The sequence below is a fragment of the Micropterus salmoides genome, unplaced genomic scaffold (assembly GCF_014851395.1).
Source record: "Micropterus salmoides isolate LMB-PRFRI ecotype aquatic unplaced genomic scaffold, ASM1485139v1 Ms_hic_scaffold_3, whole genome shotgun sequence".
In the NCBI taxonomy this organism is placed as follows: Eukaryota; Metazoa; Chordata; class Actinopteri; order Centrarchiformes; family Centrarchidae; genus Micropterus; species Micropterus salmoides.
In genome coordinates, this window is record NW_024042261.1 from 37,902,093 (window position 1) to 37,921,025 (window position 18,933).

Genomic DNA, 18,933 nt, shown 5'->3' on the forward strand with positions numbered 1-18,933 from the left:
CCCTGTTTAATAATTTTTAATCGTTTGTTTTGGGAAAGATATCGAGTCCAAGTGACGTCACGGGTCACTGGTGCTGAAATAACTCTGACGAATAGAAACGTGATGGATGAACTGCGTGACCAGTCGGACCAGCTGATCTGATGTTTGTGTCTGAAGGTAAATATGATGTTTGTCCTCGGCGAGGCGACGACACACAACAAACTTTAAATAAACTCCTACTCATTCGTGATGACTCCTCCTCCTCCAGAGTTCACTGTGACCTCATCAGGTGAACAAAAACAACCAATCAGCTCGCGGCAGATCATCACCTGAAGCAGGAGGTGACACAGTTTAGAGAAGAAAACGTCCTCCAGTCTGCTCTGCCGGCCGATTGGCTGCGGTATCGGGTGTTGTTATGGAGGGGGCGGGACTTATGTTAGCTGTTGGCGTCTACAGTGGGTGGAGCCTCACAGGTAACCCTCCTTCTTGAACTGCTCGTGCAGGATGTCTCGGTACTCGTCGAAGCCGCCGTCGATGCGTCCAACCTTCCCGTTTTCACACACCCACAGCTCCTTACACACCAACCGGATCAGACGCTCGTCGTGGGACACCAGGATGACCCCGCCCTGAAACGCATGACATCACATGCTGAGGAGATACACCTGGGACGCACCTGTCAGGTACACTGCAGTAATGTGTTCACACTCACTTTGAACTTGTTGAGAGCTTTGGCCAGAGCCTCGATGGTCTCCATGTCCAGGTGGTTGGTCGGCTCGTCCAGGATGTAGAAGTTTGGACTGAAAAAGAGACAGACGACATCACCACCATGATCATCACCATCAGAAACACCAACAGCTGGACCCGGAGCTTTTCCCTACCATGGCATGGTCATCTGTGCGAAGGCCACTCGGCTCTTCTGCCCCCCCGACAGACTGGCCACCGGCCTCGTGGCCAGTTCTCCAGTGATGCCGTAACCTCCCAGCTGGTGCCTGTACTCCTCCTCCGTCCGACCTGTGACACACAAACACCGGCCAATCAGAATCTCTGACGCACCACGACGAGCTATGATGTTTATTGATGTTGTTGTTGCCATAGTTACCGGGGAACCTGTTGAGCAGCAGCTCCACGGAGCAGACGTTCAGGTCCAGCTGGTCCACGTGATGCTGGCTGAAGTAACCAATCTTCAAGTTCCTGATGACAAATTAAACCAGCAGCAAAGAAACGTTAATGGCTGCTATGAAATATGTTCCTTGTAAACTGTTCCCTAAAAATGTTCTCTATAAACAGTTTATTACAAGTTTCCTATAATCTGTACCAAAAAGTTACCTACAAACAGTTTGTAAACGATTCCCTTAACAGTTTCCTAGAGTAAACATATTTCTTTAAAAAGAATCCATAAACAGAGAGAGTAAAGTGTTCCCTATAAACAGCATGTAAACGGTTCCCTGTCAGAGGTATATACACAACTCCCTATAAACAGCATGTAAATGTTTTCTATAAACAGTTTGGAAAAGGTTCCCTAAACACAGCATTACAAGATTCTCTGACAGAATGTGAATTGTTCCTTGAACAGTAAGTTGATGGCTCTTCAAAAAGAATGGAAAAGGTTCCTGAAACAGAGTATAACAGGTTCCTTAAACAGAGTATAACAGGTTCCTTAAACAGAGTATAAAGGGTAAACAGAGTGTAAAAGGTTCCTTAAACGGAGTATAACAGGTTCCTTAAACGGAGTATAACAGGTTCCTTAAACGGAGTATAACAGGTTCCTTAAACGGAGTATAAAGGGTAAACAGAGTGTAAAAGGTTCCTTAAACAGAGTATAACAGGTTCCTTAAACGGAGTATAACAGGTTCCTTAAACAGAGTATAAAAGGTTCCTTAAACGGAGTATAACAGGTTCCTTAAACGGAGTATAAAGGGTAAACAGAGTGTAAAAGGTTCCTTAAACAGAGTATAACAGGTTCCTTAAACGGAGTATAAAAGGTTCCTTAAACGGAGTATAACAGGTTCCTTAAACGGAGTATAAAGGGTAAACAGAGTGTAAAAGGTTCCTTAAACAGAGTATAACAGGTTCCTTAAACAGAGTATAACAGGTTCCTTAAACAGAGTATAAAGGGTAAACCAGAGTGTAAAAGGTTCCTGAAACAGAGTGTTCTTTAAAAAGAATGGAAAATGTTCCCTATAAACAGTTTGACATTCAGGTAAACAGATTCGGGTAACTGCTCTGCTCTGATTGGCCCGCTGGTCATCTTACCTGTGAGCTTGTCTGACTCCATTGACCGGCGTCAACTCGCCCATCAGCAGTTTGAGGATGGTGGATTTACCGGCACCGTTTTCACCGACCTGACAGGAAACAACAGGACACGTTACCTCACAACCGATACATTCCTGTTTCTGATTTATTGATCAGTTGTTGTGTTCCACATATGGATGTTGAAACCACCACAACATTCATGGTCAGGATAAGCTTTTGTATTTTGAGCTCAGACTTCCTGGATCCTAGAGACTGGTACTGAAGGATCAACTTTATATATATATATTGTTGCTTTTACTGATCATGAGGACACTTACGATGCAAATGCGAGACTCAAGGTCAGCTGACAGGTTGAGTGAAGAGAAGAGCGGCAGGTCTGGAGAGTAATAAAACTCTACTTCATCTAACTGCAGGATGGGAGGAGACAACTTCTCAAAGTTATCAGGAAACCTGCGGGAAGAAAAACCACACATGTTCATCAGTCCGTCAGTAAATCAACATGATGGATCTACTGTTGCACTCAGCCACTCAGCAGCATCTGCACACTTTCTGAAAGTTTTTAACTCAGAAAACTGAATACGTCTCCACAGCGGACCAAACGGGCCGGGGGACCCGTCTGAAATCAATCAACATACAAAAAAAAATAAAATCACACACTAAATGATCAAAATATAATAATCTAAATGTTTGTAAAGACCGGACTGTTAAATCCCCCTCAATCCGAGTCCAGAGTCAGACAAACTGTCTCTCTCTTCCAGGACTACACATTTCATGCTGTGGCTCTGCTGGTCATTCCTGCTGCTGCCTGATAGGTTGGATATGATGTCACCGCGTGTCTGAACCCAGTTTCACAGGTTCATCTTCTTACCTTAAAGTGACCTCAGTTTCTTTCTCGATGGGCTTCAGCTCGGGCCTGCAGGAGAAACCAACTCAGTCATCAACACATTCAAGCAGGATTCACCGTCTACACACATTTCTACCTGTGACAGAAGCAGGTACAGATGTGCAGAGGGACACCTGAAACACCTGGGGCTGCTGTACAGTCTGATCAGGTACATCACTAATGTTACTACTGGGTCCTTCTTCCTGGTTCTCCAATGGTACCTGCCCAGCTTTAACCACCAACATGCTACACTAAACTCTTTCCATACAGCTGACACCTGCAGCACACAGGTGTTTCCCAGGCCAGGTGTGCCACCTGTGTACTAGGTGTACCAGGTGTGCCCGAGGTGTGCGACCTGTGTACTAGGTGTGTATGAGGTGTGTACCAGGCGTGCACCAGGTGTGCCCGGGGTGTGCATGACGGGTGCCAGCCGTATACTAGGTGTGTATGAGGTGTACCAGGTGTGTTGTAATACTCACAGCCTCTCCAGCAGTTTGAGTTTGCTCTGCACCTGGGCTGCTCTGTTAGCGTTGTACCGAAATCTGTCGATAAACACCTGAAACACAAACGTGACATAATGCATTCTGGGAAGCTGCATCACGTGACCTTGCAACATGTGTTGTCTGTACTGCAGTAGTAGTACCTGTATGCGCCATCTGTACTGCAGTTGTAGTACCTGTATGCGTTATCTGTACTGCAGTAGTAGTACCTGTATGTGTTGTCTGTACTGCAGTAGTAGTACCTGTATGCGTTGTCTGTACTGCAGTTGTAGTACCTGTATGCGTTGTCTGTACTGCAGTTGTAGTACCTGTATGCGTTGTCTGTACTGCAGTAGTAGTACCTGTATGTGTTGTCTGTACTGCAGCTGGGCCTCGTACTCTCTATGCTGGTTCTTCAGTCGGTCTTCTTTGGTTTTAATAAAGTTTTCGTAGTCGCCACGGTAACTGTCCAGCCTCTGGGAGTGCAGGTGGATGATGTCAGTGACCACGGCGTTCAGGAAGTTTCTGTCGTGGGAGACGACCAAGATGGTGGACTGCCACGTCTGTGGGGAGAGGTGGAATTTATGACTTTAGCTTGTGGCTAACGGGCCTCATTGTTTTCTATGAGGAATGCTAACGTTACAGAGCGTCAGGGTTCAGACCTGCAGGTAGTTCTCCAGCCACAGGATGGCTCTGACATCCAGCATGTTGGTCGGCTCTGAAACACAAACACAGGACAAATACATAACAATACTACTAGTACTACTACTCCAACTGCTACCTGTAGTTCTACTTGCACTACTCCTGCTATCTGTACTCTTGATACTGCTCCCACTCGTACTTTTACTCCTCCTCATACTAAAATATCACACTCCTCCTATCAGCTCCGCCTCCTCCTGTCCAGAGGAGGATCTGACTCACCGTCCAGCAGCAGCAGGTCCGGCCTGGAGACGACAGACAGGAAATTATTGATTAGTTTGACAGCTGTCAATCATGTGTCGTCACACACACACACACACGTGTACATGTACACACCACGAAGTAAAGAGACAGAAGGCTGAAACTCACCGAGCAAACAGAGCCCTGGCCAACGCCAACCTCATCCTCCATCCTCCTGAAAATTCCCTACACGCACACACACACACACACACACACACACACACACACGGTGTTGTTATAAAGGCGTCTGCAGGATGTCACGCGTCCGTTAGCGTGTTCCTGCGCTAACTCTGAGGCAACCTGATGACTTTATTAAAGGTAATAACTGGAAGTTTAAGCAAACTCCTCATAAGTAATACCAACAATGGCTTTTATCAAAGTGTGAGTGAGTTAGCGAGGAGACTCACTTGGTAGTCTGCTGTTGCATTCTGGGAGAGAATCCAAGACCTGCCAGGATGACTGACGCTCTGATTGGATGACACAGATGTCAATCAAAAACACTGGTGTGACTTCACAGAGTGAATCAAAGTGATAGCAGCTGCTTTGGTGTCACCACTGCATGTAATAAGTGAAGGTTGCCATAGTTACCGGGCAGGTGCTTTGTCGGCCTCGATCTCCTCCAGCTTGCCGTAGATCTCAGACAGTCGAACGCTCTCCGTCCCCTCGGCGCTGAGAAGAAAAACGAACACAGACTGAGCATGACACAACTCATGGCGCTGAGGCTCATGGGTACTGTAGTGTTTAGAGCCACGCTACAGGCCAACCTGAGGAGGATGAAGATGAAACTTTTCTACCTGATGACCACAACAAAACCACAGGTGATGATGTCAGAGCGACACAACCCTGCCTGTGCCGTCATTGGTAGGTGGAGCGTTTGTCAGATATAACTCGGTGAGCGTTGTTTTATTCAAGCAGGAACCTCCGGGTCTGAAAGTGAAGCCTTAAACCTGCGTCCTCTCCAGCAGCCAGCAGGGGGCGACTCCACTGGCTGCAGAAAGAAGTCTGTGAGAAAATGAGGCTACTTCTCAGCTGATTTATTCCCTCAGTAAACACTATATGGTTCCATTTAGAGGAACAACCACCGCACGTTACCAGCTCGCCTCGCCGTTGTTTTCCATTGTGGAAAAGCTGTTTTTTTTGTATCACCTCCGTCGAGGTTCCAAGCGAGCTGAGGGATACTAAAATGTGATGTGAAAACACAGCAGACTGCTGATTGGTCAGAGAGAATCAGCTACGTTGAGGGGTGCTATCTGCAATGGAAAACGGAGCACGGCCAAACGGAGTCGAGGCGAGTTGAGCTGGGTCTGGTGATGGAAAAGCGGCTATAGACCTGAAAGCAGGGAGGCTTTAGGGCGGGGCTACAAGGTGATTGACAAGTTTTGTTTTAAGCCTGTTTGTCTCTAGCCAAAAAATTAGTCGGACAATTGGCTCGCGGACTGCTTCCCCTTTTATTATTTTATTATTACTGTGAGAAATGAATTAGAAGTTGCTCATTTTTAGAATTTCACTGTAACTATCTTGTGAGAAATTAGCATTGGTTTCTAATCAAAGGCTGATTTACGATGAACGTCTGCTGGCGTGTAGGTGAGAGTTTTAACATAGACCAATCAAATAGACAGAGAAACATCTTTGATGCCTTATACATTTGCATTTCCTTTCTCAGCTCAGGAAGAGTTTTTTGAGTGTACGCTAATACTCTGCCATTTGTTTTCCTTCGTCTACCATTTGTTGGCTGTTGTTTTTTGTACTTGTTCTGTATTTAAGGAGAGGAAACGCTGAGTTAGTGAGAGTAACCGTGCGTTCTCTCCGTGGCCACGTTACATAAAGAATGATTCATCGCATCTGTTTGACTCTGTATTCTTTGGGAAGGAATTATTTTCCCTGACATTACACTTTTATGATTAATCCTGAGACAAATGAAGACGGTTCATTAATAAAAATAAATAAAATTAATGAACTGTCTTCATTCACAACGGTGAATGTCCTGTGTTGTCTGTGGCCAGTTCCACGTGTCGACTGTTATTCAGCTGCTTCTTCTGATCACAACGCTTCCCGCTTTAATAAAGTTCTCCTGAATTGAGATGGTGACATGAAACGTTAGGAGAGAAGCTCTGCGGCTGCCTAACAGGATAAATGTGCGTCTTACGTTCCGTTGGCGATGCGAGCGTTGAGCATCTTCTCCTCGGCCAGCAGCTCCTCCCTCAGCGTGTCGCTCTCCAGGACGCTCTGCAGCGCCGGCGTCTCGTCCCCCGCCACTTCCTGTTCCACGTGAAGGATGGAGATGTGGGCCGGGACACGAAGACTACGACTGGCTAACATCTTCAACAGCGTCGTCTTGCCCAAACCGTTCCGACCAATCAGACCGTACCGCCTGCCCGACGCCAGAGAAAGCTCCGCCCCCTGCAGCAAACACCTGGAGACAGAGAGATCTTCAGCCAGGGACACAAACAACTTCTCTCTGTAATCAATGTTTATTCTGACTCAGTTACTGATCCGTGTGTCTGACCCAACACGTCTGCGGCGTGTAAATGTAAACACGTGATTTTCTCAGGTGGAAATTAAACTTTATTAACACTGGATGCACAGCAGCGAGCTGGAAAACAGCGTCCTGTGTCTCTGATTAATTATTGGCTTACTGATCCGTAAACTCACCTCTCTCCAAATGAAACGTCAAAGTTCTCGATGCGGATGTCATAGCTGCGGTTCTTCCCTGATTGGTCGACTCGGTTGTCCTTCTTACTGCTGGCCTGACTGGCCGACGCCTCCTCCAGGACTCTGTGAGAGACAACGGAGGACAGGTGAGAGGAGGACAGGTGAGGAAGAGGACAGGTGAGAGACAACAGAGGACAGGTGAGAGAGAACAGAGGACAGGTGAGAGAGAACAGAGGACAGGTGAGAGAGAACAGAGGACAGGTGAGAGGAGGACAGGTGAGAGACAACAGAGGACAGGTGAGAGAGAACAGAGGACAGGTGAGAGAGAACAGAGGACAGGTGAGAGGAGGACAGGTGAGGAAGAGGACAGGTGAGAGGAGGACAGAGGACAGGTGAGAGGAGGACAGAGGACAGGTGAGAGGAGGACAGGTGAGCACTGACAGTGGACTGGAGGTCTTCTGAGAGTCCTTCTCGTTCCTGCGGTCGTGTTTGGCTTTCAGCTTCGCCTCGGCCTTCTCCAGTTTCTTTGCATCCACCGTCTGATGAGTCACAGAGAGACAGGAAGTGATGCGTTTAATGAGACAGTCACATGTTCAAATCCAACAACTAATATGTAACTTGTTTAATGTCTGAAAACTAATTATTATTATTATTATTTCTGAGCTTGTTTTTAGTTTTTATCATTTATACAGTGAATAAAATAAATATTACGACTCACTGTGTTCTGAGAACGTTTCATCATCCAGATCCCCTGAACATCGTCAGACGCCGTCACTGGAGAGGAGAGATAAAATGTGACCTCAGGTCTGCAATATCAAACATTATTAACTTAAACTTTAACTATTATTACAAGTTTAAATGCAGTATGGTGTGTTTACACAGAGATATAATGTTACCGTTGTCTGCAGAAATCTGAGAGAGCTGCACCGGAGCATCCAACAACACCTGCCTCTGAGAGCCATGATGGTTATTCCTGATGGGAGACAGACAACATTAAAATACATAGTATTCCTGAAAAAAACATGTTATTCCTGAATAGAAATGTGTTATTCCTGATTAAAACATGTTATTCCTGATTAAAACACGCTATTTGCCATTAAAATACATAGCATTCCTGAGAAAACATGTTATTCCTGAATAAAACATGTTATTCCTGATTAAAATACATAGTATTCCTGAATATAACACATGTAATTCCTGATTAAAACATGTTATTCCCTATTAAAATACATAGTATTCCTGAGAAGACATGTTATTCCTGATTAAAATCGTGTTATTCCTGATTAAAATACATAGTATTCCTGAATATAACACGTTATTCCCTATTAAAATACATAGTATTCCTGATTAAAATCGTGTTATTCCTGATTAAAATCGTGTTATTCCTGATTAAAACACGCTATTCCCTATTAAAATACATAGTATTCCTGAAAAAACATGTTATTCCTGATTAAAATCGTGTTATCCCTGATTAAAAAACATGTTATTCTCGAATAAAACACGTTATTGCTGTTGGAGACGCGTTATGTTGGAGCCATTCTCAGAGTTCTTTAAGAATAAGATACTTTATTGTCACGTACATGTAGCGAAATTCATTCTCTGCATTTAACCCATCCCTCGGTGGGCAGCGCCCGGGGACCGACTCCAGATCTTGCACTTGACTGAAGAACTAATGGTGGGGGAAGCCGGAGCAAAACCCACGCAGACACGGGGGAGAACATGCAAACACAGACAGGCCGGGACGACCGGGGTTTGAACACATGACTTTCTTGCTGTGAGGCCACAGCGCTATCCACTCGACCACTGTGACGTCCATAATGAATTTAATTTAAATAAGAAAGGGATGTTTTGAGTTACTTTCTGATATTGTGAGTTCTGATGCGTCTCCAGGCCGCTGATAGGTTTGTCCTTAGATAGGGAGGATCTGTGGATGAGCTGGATGGCAACAGTTTTCTGACCGCATTAGTGATATTAATCACGTGTTGGTCAGTTTTAATCTTTATATTTTTTGGTGCTGGAAAGTCAACCCAAGTATAGATAAATAAATAATTTTTCAGTTAAAATGAACGGACTGTCTTGCTGGGTGCTTCTTTAAAGTGTGTGTCGGCGACTCCCCACTTGGCTCCAGTCAGCCACTTCACCTTACTCCTGATATTTATACATATTGCCAAAAGTTCTGGGTCACCTGCCTAGAGTCTCATCCTTAATCCCTTAATTATTGCACAGGTGGCAGCCAATCACAGTGCCCCGCTTAAATTCACTGAACTCCTGAGAGCGACATGTTCTTTCACAGATGTTTGTGGAAGCAGTCTGCAGCCGAGGTGATTGGTTTTATACGGAAGTGACAGAAACACCTGAATTCAATGAGTCGGAGGGGCGTCCCAATACTTCTGGCAATATAGTGAATCTCTTTGGACTGCTGTCTGCTTCCTGACACTGACAGAAGGAATAATAAACAGAACAGTCTGCAGACTGTTTGAAGCTAGCAGCTGCGAGCGTCTGATGGCAACAGATTTTTGAGGAGGCGCTGACGCTTGAAGGGTCGGCTGTGTTTCTAAACCCGAGCTTATAAAGCTTATAGAAGACGTGACGTCTTACAGTTTGAGAGTGTTGAACATCTGCAGGCAGATGTCTCGGACGTCGTCCTCGTTCTTGCTGTCAGCAGAGACTCCCTGCAGGACTCCTCCGATGGCTTCGTAAACCTCCTCCCCATCCTCGAAGTCTGCTCCGCCGCTCTCCAGAACCCCTGAAACACACACTTACAGTCAGCTGGTTGAACGTATGTTTGGTCTGAACATCAAATCCTAAATATGAGTCGAACCAGGATCCTGATGTGGACTGAAACAAACCCACTACCTGCTACAACACAACTTTACAAACTCCAATCTTTCAGGTGAACAAACGCAGAACAGCTCTACGAACGAAGCTCTCTGACAGACAAACCATCATCTACTACATTCACAGTAACACGAGTACACAATGGTACATGAAATGTATTACGTGCTCTGTATCGAGCAGCCGATCACACATATCGTCTCCGTATGTGTTGATTATGATAATATTTTTCCTCTTCACCTCAGAGCTGCTCGTTCCCGAGCTCACGTCGACTTCTCACGTTTCTTTAACTGATCTCTTCCAGCTGAGCAGACGCAGGCTGTGCAGATGTGCGTGAATAACGTCCTCCTGACTTTCAGCTGGCGGTCGACAGATACGGGTTCCTCAACTCTAACCCCATGCCGATATTTACAGAGCAGACACTGGCTGGATTATGGAGTTTAGGTAGATGGTGCAGACCCAGCAGTCACTCTGTATGCAGCATTAGGGACTTGGATTAGATTCTGGAGGCCCCGGGGAGCCAGTGGAGGTCATTATTGGAGGGACATGAGTCATTTTGGGCTGATCAGAAACTCCACCGCACACCTGCACTGCCCTCTGTGATGAACCTGTGAGCACAAAAACAGCTGGGCGGGGTCAGGTGTCCTCGCCACCACCCCTCTACCTGCATGATGTCACCTCTGGCTACCAGCAGGATTATCAAGACAGCAGAACGTCCCTGTCGCACCTGTAGCCACGCCCACCAGTGATGTCACAGCGTGACTCAGGCGAGAAGCCCGACCCGTCCTGGGTTTCTGAGGCCGGTCCTGATGTTTGGGAGTTTCAGAACCGATGTGTGGGCTTCAGAGCGTCCACACACTTAATAAGGTGGATTCTGATTAATCACATGATCTCAACCAGCTGACGTCCACTGGCAACCCCCCTCTAATGACCACGAGCTCACAGTCATTCTCCAGGTCATGTGAATTAACGACAACTTTATAGTGAGCAGAGCCCTGAAATCCAGCAGTCTTCACGGTACAACTTCCTGTGGTACTACTATAATACTCCATTAATACTACTATAATTCTCCAGTAATACTTCCTCTACCTCCACGGTTCCTGCGGGTCAGTGTTCGGGGCTCGGTCCACTCAAACCGGACTATATTTAGCCTTGTTTTAGCTCTGGCTAACCCGGGTTCACCCGGCCATGCCGAGCTAACCGGTGTTCCCCCCGTTAGCTCGTTAGCTCTGTTAGCTAAGAGAAGCGGCTCCCCGGCTAACAGACGGACTACAGGCCGGCCTGTGGCGCTCTGTTCCCGGCAGGCCGCGGCTCTGTCCCCGGCCCCCGGCGGCCCCGGGCCCGGCTCCTCACCTGTGATGTAGTCGAACACCTCCGAGTCGATCTCAGGAAACTCGCTTTTCAGGATGTCCACGTACGTCGCCATGATACCCGGCCCTGGACACTGCGGCGGCGCGCATGCGTGAATATGCGACAGCGCTGTGAACTCTGGGGGATGAAGTTTCAGGGCCTACAGAGGAGCCACATCGGGAAGAAAACGTTGATTCCTGCTACTACAACGAGCACGTGCCTGGGATTGTTGTCCTGTAATTATTATCCCTCCTAAAACTTTATTGATCCCCTCTGGAGGGAAAGTCTATTAAATATTTTATGAATTTGGAGGAAATTTCACCCTCTCAAGGAGAAATGTAACGTCACTATATTTCTTTCATTGTTTTTTTAATCATTTCATGGAGCCTCGTGTAGTTAAAATGATATAAAACTTTATAATCATTTTTATCAGAGGTTGCATTTTCTCTCTGTGAGAGGAAAAGCAAATAAATCAACTTTATTTGTCCGGAGAACATGGACACATCTTTATATACAGCTTATGGGCTAAATGCTAAATAACATTGATTCTGAGAATTTTTTATTTATTTAAAAAAACCAACCCTTTGTCATAAAATTCAGACTAATATAAACTTATATTAATTTCTGGGCCAAATGCATCCTGTGTTGTTTTCTATTTTATTGTTTGTTTGTGGCTTTATGCTGTTAAGGTAAATCCTTCAAAACTACACAGCCTTTGTTAAAATTAGATTTTTTGTTTTACTTTTTTACTTTATTATAGTTATGAAAACCAACAAATATTTTCAAACATTTTCAAAACTAATAGTGGAAAGTAAGTACATTTACTCCAGTCCTACTGTGCTTAATTTGGAGGCACTTGTATTTTACTTTAATTAATTAATTAATTAATTAATTAATTAATATTTCTATTTTGTACTTTATACTTCACTTCCACTAAATTTAACAAACAAATAAAATCTGTTTCATAAAAAATATGAAGCAGTGTTACAGATTATCCAATCAATACATAATTTATAAATAAAATAATATAGAATAATAAAATTATATAGATATCAGACTTCATCTCCAGCAGGTACAACTTTAAAATGCTTGATGATGAATAATCATTTCTGTAATCTATAATAATTTTGACAGGACAAAGGAGTGATTTATATTTAATATTACTAAAGATCTGCTTTATTCTAACAACACTGTTAGAAGATCATTTAAATTTATAAGGATTTAAATATTATTAAAATATTAGATTTTAGACAGAAAGCAAGATGGCATAAGATGTTTTCTACATTTGAATGACAAAATGTTCTTTTAAGAACTTAAATCAGTTTTCATTTCATGGCTGAAATGTTTTAATATTAATATTCCCATAAAGCACGTAGTGACTTTTCTTTTGGGCGGTGCTGCCTAAGTTTATTTCTTGGGGTTTGTTCTTTTCTTAACATATACTTTTCCTTTCCACCGGCACATTGTGTTATTATTTCAGTTAAACTATTATAATAATTAAATGACATGTAATAACAGAAATTAATATACATGTTTCTATGTTTTTATTCATTATGTTGACATGTGGTATCAGTGTTGTGTATTAATAATAAAATAATATTAATGTTAATAAAATAAAAATCTGTTGTCCAGTCCGCGTCTTCCGCAGCTCCGCTCTGCGCATGCTCCGCTTCTGAGTTTAGGGTGGGAGATTAGCCGTTAGCACTGTGAGCTAACCAGCCGGAGTGTGTAATGGCGGCCTCGGTGTTGTTGGGGTCTGCGGACAACACCGGACTCAATTTCGCGGCGGGAGGCGGCAGCAGCGGCGGTGGCACCGGGAGTGTTTTAGTCGGGAATAATAACGGACTGGGTCCGGCTGGTCCGGCGTCCTGGAACCGTTCTCTGGACCGGGCGCTGGACGAAGCCTCGGCCACCGGGTGCCTGAACATCAGCGGCAGGAAGCTGAAGGAGTTCCCCCGGAGCGCCGCAAACCACGACTTGACGGACACCACCAGGGCCGGTGAGTGAGCCCCAGAGCCCAGGAACCGGACTCGGTGGACCGGGCGGGTCTCTGACGAGTCGATTAAAGTAACTTTAAAGACAGTTTGTTTGGACTTTCCGGCGGGGAAAAGTAGAAATCCAACTTTAACGGCTCTGGAAAGGATGGGATGGGAAAACCGTCAGGGCCGGTGTTATGACAAACATTGCACCCCGCAGAAAACCTTCCGCTGTCGGTCTTTATATTGTTACGCAGAAACTTAAGAAGCAAAACGTCAGGACACCCGTTTGTATCATGAGGTCTCGTGTAGACTTTCTGAAAACTTATTAAAATCTTTATCATCTGAGTTACAAAAACATCCGCTCAGTAGCAGCGACCCAAAATAACGCCAGCTAACTTTAGCTAGTTAGCATGTTAGCAGTATGAAGCGCGTTAGACTTAAAACTCAGTCACCTTTTTTAAAACATGTTTTAAATATCTAACTGTTGTGAAGCAGCATACTAATTATGAGTCATCTCGTTTTCTGATGTGTACTTGAGGCGATGGAGAGGCGTGGAGACACAATATTTCGGGGTCACAGCTTGTGTCAGTACACCTGTGAGGCTCAGGCGGTTGTTGACGTCGTGTAGCCAGCTAGCATGCTAATAAGAGTGTTTGTAGTCTGTGGTGGGTACACATGACATGCTAGTGCTAGTACTTTCTTTAATTAAACTCACACAGAGTGTCTGACGTCAGCTGAAGTTTGTGAAAGGTGAACACACCTGAGCTCACTGTTTGTTTGTCTGTGATGGTGATTGGATAATGAGGCAGGACAGAAGGAGAGCTGCTCCGCCCACCCGAGGCTGACGGGCGGCGTGGCGAGACAAAACAAACGGGACGGTCTCAGCGTCGTGATGGTGTCTCAGGTCCGTGTGTGTGGTTCATGGTAACATCCTGTGTTTTTGTGTCACGTGATGAAATCGGGGCAACATGTGAAGGAGTCGGTTCCAAAAGGGAGCGACTTGGAGGGCGTGGGAGCTGCAGACTAACTCTGTGCTCATGTTTCCCAGCAGCTTTAGCGCCACATCAGTTTACTGTGACCTTCTGTCATTTCCCTTAAACACTGTGATAGTTCTGTAAATGACTGGAAACAGGAACACCTGCAGGGAAATGAGCTGATGCTGTTTAACAAACTGAGCATTCAAAAAACTAACTCCGAGTGTGTGCTGCTCTCAGATACTTAGATCCTGCAGGACCTGTGATTGGTCGGCAGGATAGCATCATTTCCTCCATCAGGAAGTGCTCCATGCTCTGAAACCAGTTTCACCAGCGGCTGTAACACGGTCAATACTTTCTTTACAACGTCACAGCCCCCGAGACACGTTTCACTATCTGAGGAAGTTAGCCTGCTCACCGGCAGAAGTCAACACAGTGAAACATAGAAACCCCCCCCCGACAGCTAGCGTTTTGGTGATGTAACTGCAGACCAACACAGACACCAACGCGCACGTATTAATGTGAGGGTTCGTGCGTTACCTACGCCGTAGGTAGCGGCGTCGAGTCACAGCAGGAGTATAAATCCAGCGCCCCTTCTCTGCGTCTGATTGGCTCTCACCTTAAACACACTGTAGAGATGCAGCCAACAAAAAAACGTCCTGAGAAATGTTCAACTTTAGTCGTTCTGGACAGATTTGTGGGAGCACTGGATCAATGCGTGGAAGTGATTTGGGTGTAAAGTAGGGCTGCAGCTAACGATGATTTTAGTACTCGAAGCTTCTACAGATTATTTCATCGATGCATCGTGATAGTAATAAATGTCAATGCAAAACAGTGTGCTGTATAGTTACATGGATTAAACGAAACGTTGATGCTTTTTAGTAATTGATTGAATGGATGAATCGTGGGAAGTGATCTGAAAAGTGAGCAGTGGAAGAAGAAATAACAGCAACATAAACTCATCAATGAAGAAGAAACGAATAACACGAGGACAGTGTAAACTCTGTCTGTGGCTGCAGCTTATAAAAGTCTGTTGATCAGATGCTTATTGATCTTGTGAGATATGGTGCTGTTAGTGAAGGCAGGACCTGAACCTGGTGGTGGCTCTGAGTCTGAAGCGTACAGGAGGAGCTCAGTTTAAAGTCAGCAGAGTCTCTGTGACATGCTAGTGTCCCCCTTCCAGGGGGGTCTGGAAGAGGACGGATTAGTGAAGCCTGTACCTTTTGATGTTTAGATAGATGTTTAGATAGACGCCGACACGGCGTGCTGCTCACTGATTAGTTTACCTAAGGATGCATCGTGTAGCTGCTCCATTAGCCAATCGGCAGCCATTTTGATAGTTGAATCGTAGCGTGAGGCTACGTCCTGCCTGTGTGGTGAGCTCTGTGTAGAGGACATTACAGTGATAACAACACGTTCGTGCTCTCTACGCCGGTAACCACGACACTGCTGTCACGCAGTTCAAACGAGCCAGATCAACGCCCGCTGCTGGGCCGTATGTCTCTCAGCACAGTGCATGATGGTAGATACGGCTCGGTTAGTGACCAGTGGTTGTGCGCTGCTTTTCACAGTGCATTCTAGGATACTTTGACATCCGCGACCGAAGAATGGCGAGCTCACTGTAAAGTGAGCAGTGAGTGATTTCAGTCATTTAGGGAGAATCAAGATGTTTCACTGTTTTCTGACTCTTTACGTACAAAACAATGAATTGATTAAACTTGAAAAGAATGAATGAATGAACTGAGACCGAGCCTGTGAATCACATGCCTGCTTCCTGTGAGCCTGACGAGTTGATCAGCTGAAAAACTAATTTGATGATAGTTCAAGCTGCCAAAACGTTCTCTCTTCACTTTAACTGCTCTGTGCAGGAACAACAGGACGTGGCGCTCTGTCAGTGAGGTGCACCCTGGGAGTCGTAGTCTGTGTTCTGTCTTGAGTTGTGATGATGGACGTTATCACTGCAGTAGCTCTGCTGCTTCTGCGTGCTGTGTTTGATTCACAGGCCTGCTGAAAACCACCAGATAAGTCTGCAAACCAAAAAAGAGGAAGTGCCTCAGCTCACACCTGTTACTAAAAGGCGTCTCCAGTGACCACTGTGATCAGACCACACTTCCCCGCTCTGTGAACACCCACGCCATTTCCCTCTGCCTGTTTTTAACCTGAACATTAAGTCACTGTTTATCAGACCAGCAGCTGTTTCCTGATGGACAGGTAGCTTCAGCTGTAGAATCAGAACAATCAGCTCAGTTTGCCGTGCAACTCATTAGGAAAGTGTTTACTGAGGTAATAAATCAGCTGAGAATTAGCCTCATTTTCTCATAGACCTACAATCACGCTTCTTTCTGCAGCCGGTGGAGTCGCCCCCTGCTGGCTGGTAGAGAGGACGCAGGTTTAAGTCAGTCTTGGTTCCTGATAAAGATAAAGTACCTGACCTTGGTGAAGAAACCCAGCAGTCATGTTGGAACAGTGATGTCATGGATGGAGCAGGAACATGACATCGACGTGTGTGTTGTTGTACCTCCATCATCAGCTCTTAGTCATGTGACGCATTATGTCACTGAATGTTCTCACAAGTACAGACATACTAATGTCATCAGTTGGAATCAGCGGTCTGTCTGTTCTCTGGGCACAGTTTGATATGAAATATTCTGTATCGGGATATGAGACTTTAGTCGCATCGCACAGCCCTATATAATAAATATAGAATGTAGAGTAACGCTAACCCTGTCTCTCCTCAGACCTGTCCCGTAACCGTCTGTCCGAGCTTCCTCTGGAGGTTTGCCTGTTTGTGTCTCTGGAGAGTCTGAACCTTTACCAGAACTGTCTGAGGTCTCTGCCAGACAGTCTGCTCAACCTGCAGGCCCTCACCTACCTGAACCTCAGGTAAGACTCGCACACAGGCTGAACCTCAGGCAACACTCGCACAGGGGCTGAAGCGCAGGCAACACTCGCACAGGGGCTGAAGCGCAGGCAACACTCGCACAGGGGCTGAAGCGCAGGCAACACTCGCACAGGGGCTGAAGCGCAGGCAACACTCGCACAGGGGCTGAAGCGCAGGCAACACTCGCACAGGGGCTGAAGCGCAGGCAACACTCGCACAGGGGCTGAAGCGCAGGCAACACTCGCACAGGGGCTGAAGCGCAGGCAACACTCGCACAGGGGCTGAAGCGCAGGCAACACTCGCACAGGGGCTGAAGCGCAGGCAACACTCGCACAGGGGCTGAAGCGCAGGCAACACTCGCACAGGGGCTGAAGCGCAGGCAACACTCGCACAGGGGCTGAAGCGCAGGCAACACACTCAAACTCACTCTCTGTAGTTTGTTCTGACTCAGGCCCACATTCACTGTCCTGTTGGCCCAAACACTCAGCAGAGTGATTATAAACCTCTGACTTAAAAATGTTTCTGTCAATAAGTGATGAAGAAAAGTAATTCAGCTTTCGTTGGAGGTTGAACTCTCTCTGTCTCTCTGTCTGTCCATCAGTCGGAACCAGCTGTCTGTCCTGCCGGTGGTCGTGTGCAGTCTTCCTCTGAAGGTTTTGATCGCCTGCAACAACAAACTGGTTTCCCTGCCAGAAGAAGTGGGGCAACTGAGGCAGCTGACTGAGCTGGTCAGTGTGACAAACATGAGTCAGCGTCAATGGGGAACATGAGCGTTAACATGAATATGATGGTGAATGTGATGTCAACATGGTGGTGAATGTGATGTGAGTGCGATGATGAGGGTGACTGTGAACGGGATGTTAATGTGGTAGTGAAAATGATGCCTTGTAGTTGTTGCAGACACTGATGTTGATCTTTTAATGATTTATCAGCTGATAGTCATTTTAAATGATGACAGACTTCCTGTTTTTATTTTCACTCCTAATCCATTTGACAGAAAATGGATTTTAGACCAGGTTATTGAGATTATATTGATATCACGTATACGTTTCCCTGGGAGGGGATTTTATTACCCCCTTCTACACTTGAGTTATTGTTAAGTGATTATTGGCGGTTGTGTGGCCCCCTGTAGGATGTGAGCTGTAATGAGATCCAGACTCTGCCGTCTCAGGTGGGTCAGCTGGAGGCTCTACGAGACCTGAACATCAGGAGGAACCACTTGGTCCGACTGCCCCCAGGTACACGGACACACACACACAGTGGAAACACAGGTGGAACCAGTAACTTAAAGGTTCCTTGGGCTGCATCACTTGAGACCTCAGACCAGAACAGATGGGTGCTGCGTCCCACCAGACTCAACTCATAAAAACAGCGATTTTACCTCACAGCTCATTGTAACACAGTGTATCAGTGTGTACTCTGTAATGCAGTACAGTTTGTGTATCTGTGTGTACTCTGTAATGCAGTACAGTTTGTGTATCTGTGTGTACTCTGTAATGCAGTACAGTTTGTGTATCTGTGTGTACTCAGAGCTGGCAGATCTCCCTCTGGTGCGTCTGGATTTCTCCTGTAACAAAGTGACCTCCATCCCCGTCTGTTACCGCCAGCTCAAACAGCTGCAGACCATCGTCCTCGACAACAACCCTTTGCAGACTCCACCTGCACAGGTAACTCAGGAAGTGACATCAGCGGCGTCCAGCTAGTGGCGCCCATCTGTGGCGATTCTCAG

At 45.8% G+C, this 18,933-nt stretch overlaps 2 protein-coding genes across 2 annotated transcripts in view; one reads left to right on the forward strand and one right to left on the reverse strand.

Moving 5' to 3' along the window:
* On the reverse strand, positions 1-11,488 carry abcf3 (ATP-binding cassette, sub-family F (GCN20), member 3). Its single transcript, XM_038693312.1, has 21 exons — positions 11,374-11,488; positions 9,784-9,931; positions 8,082-8,158; positions 7,904-7,959; positions 7,627-7,724; positions 7,186-7,308; positions 6,680-6,946; positions 5,122-5,202; positions 4,941-5,000; positions 4,663-4,719; positions 4,516-4,538; positions 4,257-4,312; positions 3,957-4,157; positions 3,595-3,671; positions 3,101-3,145; positions 2,550-2,682; positions 2,233-2,321; positions 1,079-1,170; positions 858-990; positions 689-776; positions 1-605 (listed from the first exon to the last, which is right to left on the reverse strand). Exons 1-21 carry the CDS (start codon positions 11,444-11,446, stop codon positions 447-449), a joined length of 2,136 nt encoding a protein of 711 aa, XP_038549240.1. The 5' UTR covers positions 11,447-11,488; the 3' UTR covers positions 1-446.
* lrch3 (leucine-rich repeats and calponin homology (CH) domain containing 3) overlaps positions 10,986-18,933 on the forward strand; it is a 24,020-nt gene continuing 16,072 nt past the window's right edge. Inside the window, exons 1-5 of the mRNA XM_038693311.1 lie at positions 10,986-13,369; positions 17,062-17,206; positions 17,806-17,932; positions 18,337-18,442; positions 18,735-18,871. Of these exons, the coding sequence (XP_038549239.1) occupies positions 13,102-13,369; positions 17,062-17,206; positions 17,806-17,932; positions 18,337-18,442; positions 18,735-18,871 (783 nt within the window). The 5' untranslated portion in view covers positions 10,986-13,101. The remainder of the gene's footprint in view (positions 13,370-17,061; positions 17,207-17,805; positions 17,933-18,336; positions 18,443-18,734; positions 18,872-18,933) is intronic.

What these genes read in the sequence shown, in the direction of transcription:
- abcf3 (XM_038693312.1), bottom strand. Translation starts at nt 11,446, where the DNA reads ATGGCGACGTACGTGGACATCCTGAAAAGCGAGTTTCCTGAGATCGAC. An exon ending in GACGTTTCATTTGGAGAGAG is followed by an intron (nt 6,947 to 7,185) that starts GTGAGTTTACGG and finishes CTCTGTCTCCAG; the next exon opens with GTGTTTGCTGCAGGGGGCGG. An exon ending in AAGCTCTCAACAAGTTCAAA is followed by an intron (nt 606 to 688) that starts GTGAGTGTGAAC and finishes CATGCGTTTCAG; the next exon opens with GGCGGGGTCATCCTGGTGTC.